The 12,451-nt window shown below is 41.9% G+C and overlaps 1 protein-coding gene across 6 annotated transcripts in view; it reads right to left on the bottom strand.

Annotated features, from left to right (window-relative positions):
• Positions 1-1,574: 1,574 nt before the first annotated feature.
• SAP130 (Sin3A associated protein 130) overlaps positions 1,575-12,451 on the bottom strand; it is a 75,364-nt gene continuing 64,487 nt past the window's right edge. For all 6 annotated transcript variants that reach the window (XM_082631386.1, XM_082631388.1, XM_082631387.1 and 3 more), the window contains 3 exons: positions 4,431-4,534; positions 2,754-2,867; positions 1,575-2,531 (listed from right to left, as the gene is read on the bottom strand). In XM_082631386.1, coding sequence (XP_082487512.1) covers positions 2,373-2,531; positions 2,754-2,867; positions 4,431-4,534 — 377 coding nt within the window. In that variant the 3' untranslated portion in view covers positions 1,575-2,372. The remainder of the gene's footprint in view (positions 2,532-2,753; positions 2,868-4,430; positions 4,535-12,451) is intronic.

Here is a 12,451-nt window from a genome sequence, read left to right as displayed (position 1 = left end):
ACTTCTCAGCACTATCTCCTGGTCATAAATCCCTGGAAAGTACAACCAACATAAAATCACCAGTTAAGGTGTGTACTGACATTTGTCCATACAAAGAACAGAAACATACAAAGTAGCTGTGTCTGTAATAACCAAAACCTAACAACCTGAATGTCTTTCTACAGGTGAATGCAGAAACAACTTGTGGAAGGAATATCCATATCCATACAATGGAATGCTTGCTACTCAGCAGTAAAAAGCAATGAACTATTGAAATAAGCCACATGAGCAAATCTCAGCATAAATTTCCATTATGCTGAGCAAAAGAAGCCAGACTCCCTCCCCCAAAAAAGAATATTCTGTGTGATTTCGTTCAAATGAAATTCCAGAAAATGCCATCTAGAGTGACAGAAAGCAGATTAATCTTTGCCTGGAGATGCGGGGTGGTGAGGCAGGGAGGGGTGAGAGGCAAGAAATCACAAAGAGGCACCAGGGAAATTTTGGGTCTGATATCTCCACTCTCTTGATCGTGGTGATGGTTTCATGGGCATATATGTATGTAAGATCTTATCAGGCTGTATACTTCAAGGTGCTTTGCTTTTACATAATGCTGTACACACATATAATTCATCTCCCCCTCCACCCTCTCCTATCTTCCGATCATATTGTTCTCATAGGGCGAGGGAACACAGAAAACACCACCGCTCTAACCTGTACTGACAGCAAAGCTTGTACCGACTATCCTCCTTGGACCAGGGTTATCGAAGGTTTGTCTAAACAGAGGTGACGATACTTTTAGAGAGAACAGGTCTGTAAAGCAGGATCCAAAGTACCTGGGTCCTGTCCTTCAGAGCCAGCACATCACGTACACCTGGGCAACATGCACAGATGAGAAATGGAGGCAGGGAGCCCTGGGCTAGCACAGGCACTATACTGCACACAGCACTAAACCGGCATCACCTAGTACACAGTCAGTAATACCTTCAGGTTGAAACACTCTAGTGAAGCAGCCTTGACCGTTCCGAGAACCTCTCTAGCTTATGCTATGCAGGCCATGTGGCCTAACCGGGGGAAGGCTGAAAGCCCACTTTGCTTCTCTCTTCCCCAATCCTACAACAGACCAGAGTTTACCATTCCAGTTCGAGGAAGGCTGCCCCAGGAGAGCCAAGGCCGTCCCAGGAAGGCCGTCCCAGGAGGGCCGTCTCTGGTCCCAAAGACTGGATCAGACTTGGCATAGACTCCTGTCTCAGATCTGTGCAGGTCAAGGCAAAAAGCAAGGCTGGGCTACCTTCCCACTTGAGCTAGTTCACAGGAAGCAACCTTGTAAAGAAACTCCACTCTCCTGGAAGCTCTATCCCTAATTGTCCTATAACATGACCGATTTCTATCTGCAGTGGGATACAATGTAGTCTCGTATTTAAGATAACCAAAAGCTAACAGGCTTCACCATCTGTGACATCTTCAAGATACGAGGGTAAGTGGAACTCGATGTGGAACGACAAAACTTTAACAGAGTAGACTCAAAAACGTGAGAGAAACTACAGCAGGGTAAACACTCGAGCGATGTGCAGTACAGCACTGATTAACTTTATAAAAAGATGTAAACTGCTTCTGTACAAAAACCTCTTTGAGTCCTTTATTAACGTTTGGAGATGTGTGGTACATACAATTAACAGCATCACACCAGGCACAGAAGTACAGATAACCAAGAATGTACTTCAGAACACAGATCTCAGAGCAACTTACGGTGTTGCCTGCTCCGAACCTCCACAGAAACCCAACTCTGACACACGCAGGACAGACAATGTAACAATTTCACTCTGAAATGGTTCTTTAAAAAAATGACGAGAATCGATAGTTCAAACCCTTTAGAGTGAGATGTGGCAGGTCTCTCGGTGCCATGGCACTGCTTTAGAAGGCCAGCGTGGGCATCTGAAGGTCAGAGTAAGGACCGACTGGGGTGAGGGGAAGAGGTTCAATTTTCAGCGTAGAGAGGGAACAGATGGTCTGAGTGGATACTTTCAGTCCAGGCTCAGTGTGGGTCCTGCAGGAATCCAGCAGATAAATACAGTTTATCAACTGGAAGGCTGAAAAACACCAGCCAGTCACTTATGTCACTGATTCCAACTGGGAGACACTGATGCATCAGGAATCATGTCCGACATGGTACGTGTAAGAGGGAGACAGACGCCTGAAGGAAAGACTGGAGTCCACTGTGTCAGATGCGCTCTGATCCTTCCGTGTCACTGGATGCTATGGGCTCTTCTGCTTTCGAGCGTGAGTTAAGGAACGCTTTCTTAATTTCAATGTTCTGCTTTGAAAATAACCAAAGCCCTCCCCCACCCCCAACACCATTCTTCATAAATTCTGTTTCCGAAGTCCTGATTCGGGGTCTAGGCTTTTTCCTTTCGCTTCAATTTTGCCACCTTCTTGACAGTCCCGTTCTTATTTAGAAGCTTCAGGACACGATCTTTGTGATCTAAAACCTTAAGCATGGAGTCTCTGGCCTCACTGATTTGATCCATCACAAGTTTACACCTCTGCATATTCCCCTGAAACAAAGGACATCACAGCGTCAGTAAGTAATCTTTGAGACAATGTGGCTTTTAAAGAACTTCTCTTCTTTGGATTGAGCCATTTTGAGGCTTTCACACAGAAAAAATGTTTTAGTGTTTCTTGATAATGCAGGCTGAAGTAATAGGTTTTTACTAAAGACATTAGTGGACAAGAGAGGGAAAGGGAGAAGTAAGGAGAGGGAAAGGGCTCCTTCAAACCTGTATTAGTTCATTTATTCGGTGTAAATCATCATCGGTTGCTGCTTTTTTCTTTGGGATGATCCCTTCCTGTAGGTTGGTGAGTCTTTCATAAACATCGTGTTCTAGATTTGTCTGCAACAAACAAGAGGGAGGGCATCATGACTTCAGAGATACTTTTGTCAAACTCAGGCAAACAACCCACCCTGAATCACCTGTGTAAATTGGTATCAGATCTGTTTGGGTGATAAAATCATTTCTCCCAATGACTAAGATGCAGTAAAGAAAACTGATCAACAACAATTTACATTACAATTTGCCATAATTCAGAGTCCATCTTCCAGGATAACTTTTTTTAAAATTAATTAATTTATTTATTTTTGGCTGCATTGGGTCTTTGTTGCTGCACACGGGCTTTCTCTAGTTGCAGTGAGCGGGTGCTACTCTTTGCTGGGTGCGTGGGCTCTAGGCGCGCAGGCTTCAGTAGTTGTGGCTCACTGGCTCTAGAGCGCAGGCTCGGTAGTTGTGGCGCACGGGCTTAGCTGCTCCGCGGCATGTGGGATCTCCCCGGACCAGGGCTCGAACCCGTGTCCCCTGCATTGGCAGGTGGATTGCCAACCACTGTGTCACCAGGGAAGCCCCCAGGATAACTTATTTATTTATTTGTTTGTTTGTTTTTGGTCGCACCACACGGCATGTAGGATCTTAGCTCCTCGACCAGGGATCAAACCCGTGCCCCCTGCAGTGGAAGTACAGTCATAACCACTGGACCGCCAGGGAAGTCCAAGGATCACTTTAAAATTCTGCCAGGAATTCACAATCCCTCTGAAAAACAAGTCTGTAAGTTTCAGAGAAATATGCTTTTATGCTACATAAAAAAACTAGCCATGGCACTACTTTAAGAACAATACTCATAAAAGACCATGTTCTTCAGATCACTGCTACTCCAAAGATGGAAAGACTTTGTGAGGTTATTATTTTGATCACCTCCTCTTTACCTTGTTGAAGGAAGGATTCCCGCCTAGGGTCATGGAAAGGGCTGAACACCTAGCACGTTGGACAGATGAGATCAACAGCAGTTTACTAGTCAGTATCCTCACAGCCCAGGGGAAGAGGACAGCGCACACCACGCATGGCCACATGGGGGCTGCGCTCCATGACAAGCGGGGAACGGAGTGAAGGAGTAGGAGCCGTAGGAGGCAGGCACTGCAGCAGCCAGAGCGAGCGGTGCCCCTGGTCCTCCCGGGAGGATGTCACCAGCTTATCTGAGTATCACAAGCTGGCAGAGAACTGAAGCCCACTGTTCAGGAAGAAGTGGGAACTGTGCCTGGTCCCCACGCCAAGGAGCAGGGTGAGGAGGAGGAGCTTACACAGTTGGGTCATCTGACGCCCCCTCTTTTTCAGATGTCACGGCAACACGTAACACTGAACCTCAATTGTACGTCTTACAAACTTAAGTTGTTCAGTATATTGCACTTACGGGGACCAAAACTAAGATATATTTAGATTACAATTACACCCACAGAATAGGTAACAGTAATTACAATATCACACAGCACACATAAAAATTCTACCATGACCCACGTTAACTGGGAACGCTTCGGAATCACTCTAAAGAAAATGTTCTATGAACTCAGACGTCTCCAGCATCCATCCTTCTGTTCAGCAGGACGTAATAACTGCTAGAGCACCACCTACCAGCTGCAGCAACTGGGCAGCACAGAGGTGAACCTTCCAGCCTTGGGCACGACAGGATACTCCTTTCTGATTAGCTATTTCCTGCAGCATAGCTTTCTTCTCCTCTGGAATCATAAAAGAAAAAAAAAAGTATATTTCAATTTTTATAGAGCTAAAGTCATTTGTGTTCAAGCCACTACTTTATTAAGAATTTTACTTAAATATCTTTAAGTCAGTGAAAATACAGTCACAACATGAATAAAAGCTCTTTTTGTCCACACCAGAAGAATTCTTTAAAGACATACTCTGCTAATCTAGTGAATTCAAAAGAGAGTAAGTTAGTACTCTAAACTCTTAAATGAAGGAAACGGTCTTTAGTAGGTTGGAGCCTTGCTCATGTTGTGAAGCTTGCCAGCATGTGGAGAGTTTGGGCCTGAAGCTTAGAAGCTCCGTGGTGTAATCTACATCTTGGAGAAGTTACAGGGCTCCAACTTGAGTCACATTTAAATGTAGGTAGAAAAGTCCAGTAACCAGCACTGTAGTAAAATAAACATGAATTGTATCATTTGGACTGGGGAAAGAAACTAGGATTGAGGAGCACCTGTCAAAGGTGAGTTTAGCTGTATCTGTGAAGTTTTAATATCACTGTTTAACTAGGACTTAAAATGTAATTACATAGTACATGGATAATTAAAAAAGATTTTTTAAATTAAATAACTTATTTTATTATTTTAAAAATTAATCTTGAAAAAACCCTACCTATATGTTTGTCAAACTGATACAGTATACAATGCCAAGACCAAACTGGACTGTAAATGATGAACTTTGGGTGATACTTGTATGTCAGTTTAGGTTCGGCAGATGCGACAAATGCACCACTTTGTGGTGGTGTTGACGGTAGGGGAGGCTGTGCATGTTCGGGGCGGGGGGACATGTAAGATCTCTTTCGATATGGTTGTGAACCTGAAACTGACGAACTTTACTTCTCAGAGCAATTAAAAAAAAACTCTGTCTACTAGGCAAATATTAGCATGAATGGGATGAAAGAATTTTAACCTTTTTGAGAGAACTGTAGATTCACATACAGTTGTTGTAAGGAATAATACAGGGAGACCCCGTGTACTTTTTTTTTTTTTTTACATCTTTATTGGATTATAATTGCTTTCCAATGTTGTGGATCCTGCATACTCTTTATCCACTTTCCTCCAGTGGTAAGATCTTGCAAAACTACAGTCAATATCACAACCGTGACACTGACAGAGTCCACTGACCCTATTCAGATTTCACCAGTTTTAGATGGACATGTATATTTCATTACAAGCATTAAAAAAAACTTTTTAGTTTCACAGAAGTTGCAAAGATAGTCTACAGATATATCTGGTAAGGGACCTGTATCTAAAACATAGGAAGAATTCTTACCACTCAATGATAAAAAGACAAACCAATTAAAAAGGGCAAAGGATCCAAAAAGACATTTCTTCCAAAAAACATATACAAATGGCCAACATCACATGAAGATATTCAACACCATTAGGCATTAGGGAAATGTAAATCAAAACCACAGTGAAATACCACTTCCCACCCATTAGGATGCTGTAATAAAAAAAAGAGTAAGTGCTGGTGAGGATATGGAGAAATCAGAAGTATCATCATGCACTGCCGGTGGGAAAAATGTATTTACTTTGGAAAACAGTCTGGGAGTTGCTAAAATGTTAACTATAGTTACCAAATAACCCAGAAATTCTATTCCTATGTGTATGTCCAAGAGAAATGAAAACAGATGTTCCCACAAAAATGTAGATACATGGGGCTTCCCTGGTGGTGCAGTGGTTGAGAATCCGCCTGCCAATGCAGGGGACACGAGTTCGAGCCCTGGTCCGGGAAGATCCCACATGCTGCGGAGCAACTAAGCCCGTGCGCCACAACTACTGAGCCTGCGCTCTAGAGCCCACGAGCCACAACTACTGAGCCTGCACACCTAGAGCCCGTGCTCCACAACAAGAGAAGCCACCGCAATGAGAAGCCCGCGCATTGCAACAAAGAGGAGCCCCCACTTGCCGCAACTAGGGGAAGCCCACGCGCAGCAATGAAGACCCCACACAGCCAAAAATAAATAAAATAAATTTATAAAAACAATGTAGACACAAATGATCACAGCACCATTATTCATAATAACCAAGAAGTGGAAACAACCCAAATGCCCATCAAGTGATGAATGGATAAATAAAATGTGGTATATATCCATAAAATAGAATATTATTCGGCAGGAAAATGGAATGAAGTACTCAGACATGCTATGTGGATGAACCGTGAAAACATTACACTAAGTGGAATAAGCCTGTCACAGAAGACTGTATAATATATGATTCCATTCACAAGAAATGTCCAGCACTGGGAAATCTACAGAGATGAAAAGCAGATCAGAGGTTGCCCAGGGCTGGGGGTATAGGGAGGAGTGAAGATGGCAGGATTCGGAAGGATGGCTAAGGGTTGTGGAGTCTCTTATCGGGGTAATGAAAATGTTTTAGAACTCACCGTAGTGATGGACGTGCAACTGTGAACATACTAAAAATCACTGAATTGTACATTTTAATAGATGAATTGTATGCTACGTGAATTATAGTTCAATAAAGCTATTACTGGGGAAAAAAGATAGTAAAGAGAGGTCAGGTATTTCTCCTTCACCACTGTCTGCATCTTAATAACTGTAGTACAGTATCACACCTAGGAAACTGCCACTGATGTACAGTGAGTATATGCCATGACATCATTGTAGGTTTCTGTGACTGCCACCGCAATCGAGAGTCAGAACTATAACATCACCACAGAGATCTCTCCTGTGCCACACCTTTATGGTCACACCACCCCTGCCCCGTGATTAACCCCCAAATCCACTAATTTGTTCTCTAGCTCTATAATTTTGTCACTTAGAGATTGTTATATAGATAGCATCACATGATATGTCTTGTTTTTTTTCTTTTTGGTATGTGGCCTCCTAAGATTAGCTTTTTCCACTAAGCATAAGCACAATGCCCTTGAGATCCACCTAAGCTATTACATGATCAATAGTTCTTTCCTTTCCATTCCTGAGTAATATTCAACGGCACTACAGTTCGTTTAACCGTTTGATGTCATTTGTGTTGTTTCCAGATTTTGGCTCTTACCAAAAAGTTGCTATGAACACCTGTGTACAGATTCTTGTGTGAACACAGGTTTTCATTTTTCTGGGGTAAACACCCAGGAGTGCAACTGTTGGGTCATATGGTAAGTGTATGTTTGGTTTTTATAAAACTGCTAAACTTTTTTTTTTTCCGGAGTAGCTCAGCAATGTATAAGAGACAACTGACTTGTGATATGACAGTGTTCTTCTAAGCTGCTTCCCCAGTGAAACTGGGGGAAATTTTTAAATAAGGCTTTAAACCTCTGGGAAAGGTCCTAAGGGCAAAGAGCAAAGCAGAAACATCTACTCGAGCAAATCTACTAAAATGTGGAAAGAACAGGAAGTCTGTGGTATTTAAACCAAGACCGCTCCCTCCCTCCTCTCTCCAGCTGAGAGGCGGTGACTCCATCCCAGATCGCTGCAGCCCAGAACACAGAGCCCTCTCTCCGCCAGCCGCTAGGGAGATGGCTCCCCTCCCAGGAGGAGCGAGACATTCCTCATCCTGCTCCGTGCTCCCTGCTGCTGAGGCCAAGTCCCAGGCGAGTCTAACTGAAATGGGGGCTCCCTTCTTTTGCTCAACCCCACTTGTAGAATGGAGACTGTACCTTAGAAGTACAGTCTGAGAAGCCCTTCTCCTGGCTTGTGAAATGGTGGCGTCACATTAGGAGAGGCAAACCAAGCGGACGTACCCCAGGCTACTCACTCCTCTTCCCCTACCCTGAGTGTTCACCTCCTAGAACAAGGTGTTACTCGGAGAAAAGGCTGTCATTGTCCCACCCCCACCTCCAGAGCCCTAGGCTCAGAGATTCTGCCTGGAGGGAGAAACAGGCCATAGCACAGGAAGCTTCTGATCTCTTCCCAAAGGAGGTGGCTCCATTTTCAACAGAGTACGCAAGTTCAAGTGCTCCCCAAAGCAGTAAGTGTAGTGAAGGCAAGTAGGAGGAAACGTGCAGACCCAGTGAAAGACGCGGCCTAGACTGTGGGCTGACCAGTTTTCAGGGGAGAACAAAGAGTAAGACAGCTGGCAGGAGCTCTCCTGGGGCAGAACAAACATCAAACACTGACCTCAGAAACCATTCTGGCAAGGAGCTACAATACGACTGGATTAGTTTGCAGAGGAATTTGTGTTTACGGTCAAATTCCAGTACTGTGTTCTAGTAGATTAAATGGCAAGCAAGTAGTGGGGTTTATCAGCTGGATGTGGTCAGGGAAACAGTGGGGGAGAACCCTACTAATGCCATTGTCTTCCCAGGTGACTGTGGGCACCCAAAGCTGTGCCTCCCTAAGGAGTAACGTCAGAGGCTTAACACTTGGTGGTGTTGGCGGGGTGCAGGTGAATAGACTTCACTAAAAGAATCCAGCCGGTCGCTAAACAGATAAACAAGCAATTAGCAAATAACTATGGTGGGTCTTGGAGGAGATGAGGAGATCAGTACCAAGGGTTGTTACAATATAGTATCTAAAATGTCCAGTTTCTAACAAAAATTATGAGGCATGCAAAGAAACAGAAAAGTATGACCCATACACAGGGAAAAAGAAACAGGCACCAGAAACTGCTTGAGAGAGTGACCAGATGTCAGATTTATCAGAAAAAGGTTTCAAAGTAGCCGTTATGAATAAATTCACAGAATGAAAAGAAAGCCTAAGTGAAGAAGTAAAAGAAGGTATGATGAAAAAGAAGGTATGATGATCATGTCACATTAGAGTATCAGTAGAGAGATATAAATTATTTTTTAAGAAAAGAACCAAATGGAAATTCTGGAGTTAAAAAGTACAGTAAGCAAAATGTTAAAAATCTACTAGAGGGGCTCAACAGTAGATCTGAATTGGTACAAAAGAGAATTAGTAAAGTTGAAGACAGACCAACAGCCCTGAAGAACTGAAGGGAGAAAGAAATGAAGAAGAATGAACAGGGCCTCAAAGAAACATGAAACACCATTAAGAGCACCAAGACATGTATAAAGGAGTACCAAAAGGAAAAGAGAGAAAGGAGGAGAAATATTCAAAGAAAAAATGGCTGAAGACTTCTCACATTTACTGAAAACCAATAACCTATATATCCAGGAAGCTCAAGGAACACTAAGTATGATAAATGCAAAGATACAAATAGACATATTATAGTATTATAAAAATGTTGAAAGTCAAAGTTGAGAAAATCTTCAAAGGAGCAAGACAAAACATGATGCATCCTTTACAAGATAACCCCAATAAAATCAGCAGCTGACTTCTCTAGAGAAACAATGGAGGCTAGAAAGCAGTGGGATAACATTCAAAATGCTCAAAGGAATGTATGAGAGATCTAGTTTCTCTACATCCCCATTTGGCATTATCAGTATTTTTAATTTCAGTTATTTTGGCTGTGCTGCATGGCTTGTGGGATCTTAGTTCCCTGACCAGGGATTGAACCCTGGTCCCCGACAGTGAAAGCGCCAAGCCCTAATCACTGGACTGCCAGGGAATTCCCCAATTTCAGTTATTTTGATAGGCATCTCAATTTAAAGTTCCTCTAATGGCTAGGGATAAACGCTTTTTAAAAATTAAATTTTACTGCTTTCTGTTCCAGAATCCAGTCAAGATACCACAGTACATTTACTTGTCATGTCTCCTGAGACTCCTTCTGGCTTGATGGCTTCTCAGACTTCCCTTGCTTCTGATGACTTTGACAGTTTTAAAGAGTACTGGTTAACTATTTTGTAGGATGACCTTCTAGTTAATTTGTCTGATGTTTTTGTTAGGATTAGACAGTGGTTATAGATTTTTGAGAGGAGACATAGAGAAGTACCATTGTCATCACTGCCTGAGAAGGGTACGTATTATTACACGATTCATTACTATTGAAATTGACTTTGATCACCTGGCTGAGGTGATGTTTGTCACATGTCTCCACTGTAAAGAGAGACAGACACCCTCTTCCACACTGCACACTTTGGAACAAAGTCTCTACATAGCCCACACTTAAGGACTAGGATTTATATTCCCTTGGACATCTTCTCAGGTGCTTGCCATCCATGTATCCTCTTTGGTGAAATGGCTCTTCATGCCTTTGTTCATTTTCTAACTGGATTATTGTTTTTATTTACTGTTAAGTACTGAGAGTTCCTAATATATATCCTAGACATGAGTCCTTTATTAGAGATGTAGTTTGCTAATATTCCCTCCCAGTCTATAGCTTGTCTTTTCATCCTCCTAATAGGGTCTCTCACAGATTAAAAAAGGTTTTATGAAGTCCAATTTATTGATTGTTTTTCTTTTAGAGATGGTATTTTTGGTGTTATGTCTAAGAATTGTTCACCATGCCCTAGGTTTTGAAGACCTTCTCCTAGTTTTTTTTCCTAAAAGTTGTATAGTTTTACATTTAAATCTATTATCCATTTTGAGTTAATTTTTGCATGAAGTGTGAGGATTAGGTTGAGGTCGCCCCCGCCCCCACCAAACACATGGATGTCCAGCATTATTTGTTAAACAGACTCTCCTTCCTCCATTGAATTCCTTTTGCACTTTGGTCAAAAATCAGTTGGGCATATTTGTGTGAGTCTATTTCTGCATTTTTTATTCCATTCCCGTCATCAATACATCTATGCTTCTGCAAACACCATGCTGTTTTGAGTACTGAAGCTAAAGAAGATTTGGTAACAAGATTTCTGTTGTTTTTCAAGATTATTTTACCTATTCTAGTCCCTGTGCCTTTCCACATAATGTTTAGAACAAGCTTTACTAAGTTTACAAAAACCTCTGTGATTTTGGTAGAAATTGTAGTAAATGTATCAGTCAATCTAGGGAGAACTGACATCTTTTGAGTTTTTCTAATCATGAATGCTGTATGCCTCTTCATTTATTTAGATCTTCTTTCATTTCTTTCACCAGCATTTTTCTGTTTTCAGCAAACATGTCCTGTACATGTTTTGCTAGATTTGTACCTGAGTATATCACTTTGGGGGGGAATAATTCTAAATGGCATTATGCTTTCAATATGTTTCTACAACATTCCAGGTATCTAAAATTATAATTGATTTTTTTCATGCTGATATTGTAGCCTGTGACCTTGCTGAACTTATTTACTAGTTTCAGGGGTTTTTGGTAGAATCCTTGAGATTTTCTATGTAGACAATGATGTCATTTGCAAATAGACAGTTTTATTTATTCCTTTCCAACCTGTATAGCCTTCTATCTCTTTTTATTACTTTATGATGTGGCTAGAACTTCCAGTTCTATCCTAAGTAAGAGTGGTGACAGAAGACAGTCTTATCATTTTGCTAATCTCAGGTAGAAAGCATTCAGTCTTTACCATTAAGTATAATGTTAGCTCTAGTTTTTTTGTAGACTTTTATCAAGTTGAGGAAGTCTTCCTCCTTCTCTGTTTTTGAGTTTTTATCATGTAAACGTTTTGAATTTTGTCAAACAAATTTTCTGCATCAATCGATATGATCCTGTGATTTTTCTTTAGCTTCTGTTGTGGGTTGAATTATGTCCCCCCAAAAGATGTTTAAGTTCTAACCCTTGGTACTTGTGAACGTGCTCTTATTTGGAAGAGGGTCTTTGCAGATGTAATCAAGTTAGGAAGTCATACTGAACTAGGGTGGGCCCTAAATCCAAAGAGTCAAGAAACACAGGGAGGAATGCTCTGTTGGAGATGGGGGCAGAAATTGGAGTAATGCAGTAGCAGGCCGAAGAATAACTAGGGTTGCTGGCAACCACCAGAAGCTAAAAAGAGGCAAGGAAGGATTCTCTTCTACAGCCTTCAGAGAGGGCATGATCTGGCTGATACCTTGATTTTGGACTTCTGGCCTCCAGAACTATAAGAGAATATATTTGTTATTTTAGGCCATCCACCTTGTAGTACTTTGTTATGGCAGCCCTAGGAAATTAATATAGCCTGTTAAAA

Source organism: Mesoplodon mirus, assembly GCF_964341445.2.
Source record: "Mesoplodon mirus genome assembly, chromosome: 8".
NCBI lineage: Eukaryota > Metazoa > Chordata > Mammalia > Artiodactyla > Ziphiidae > Mesoplodon > Mesoplodon mirus.
This window is presented reverse-complemented; position numbering and strand designations above follow the sequence as displayed.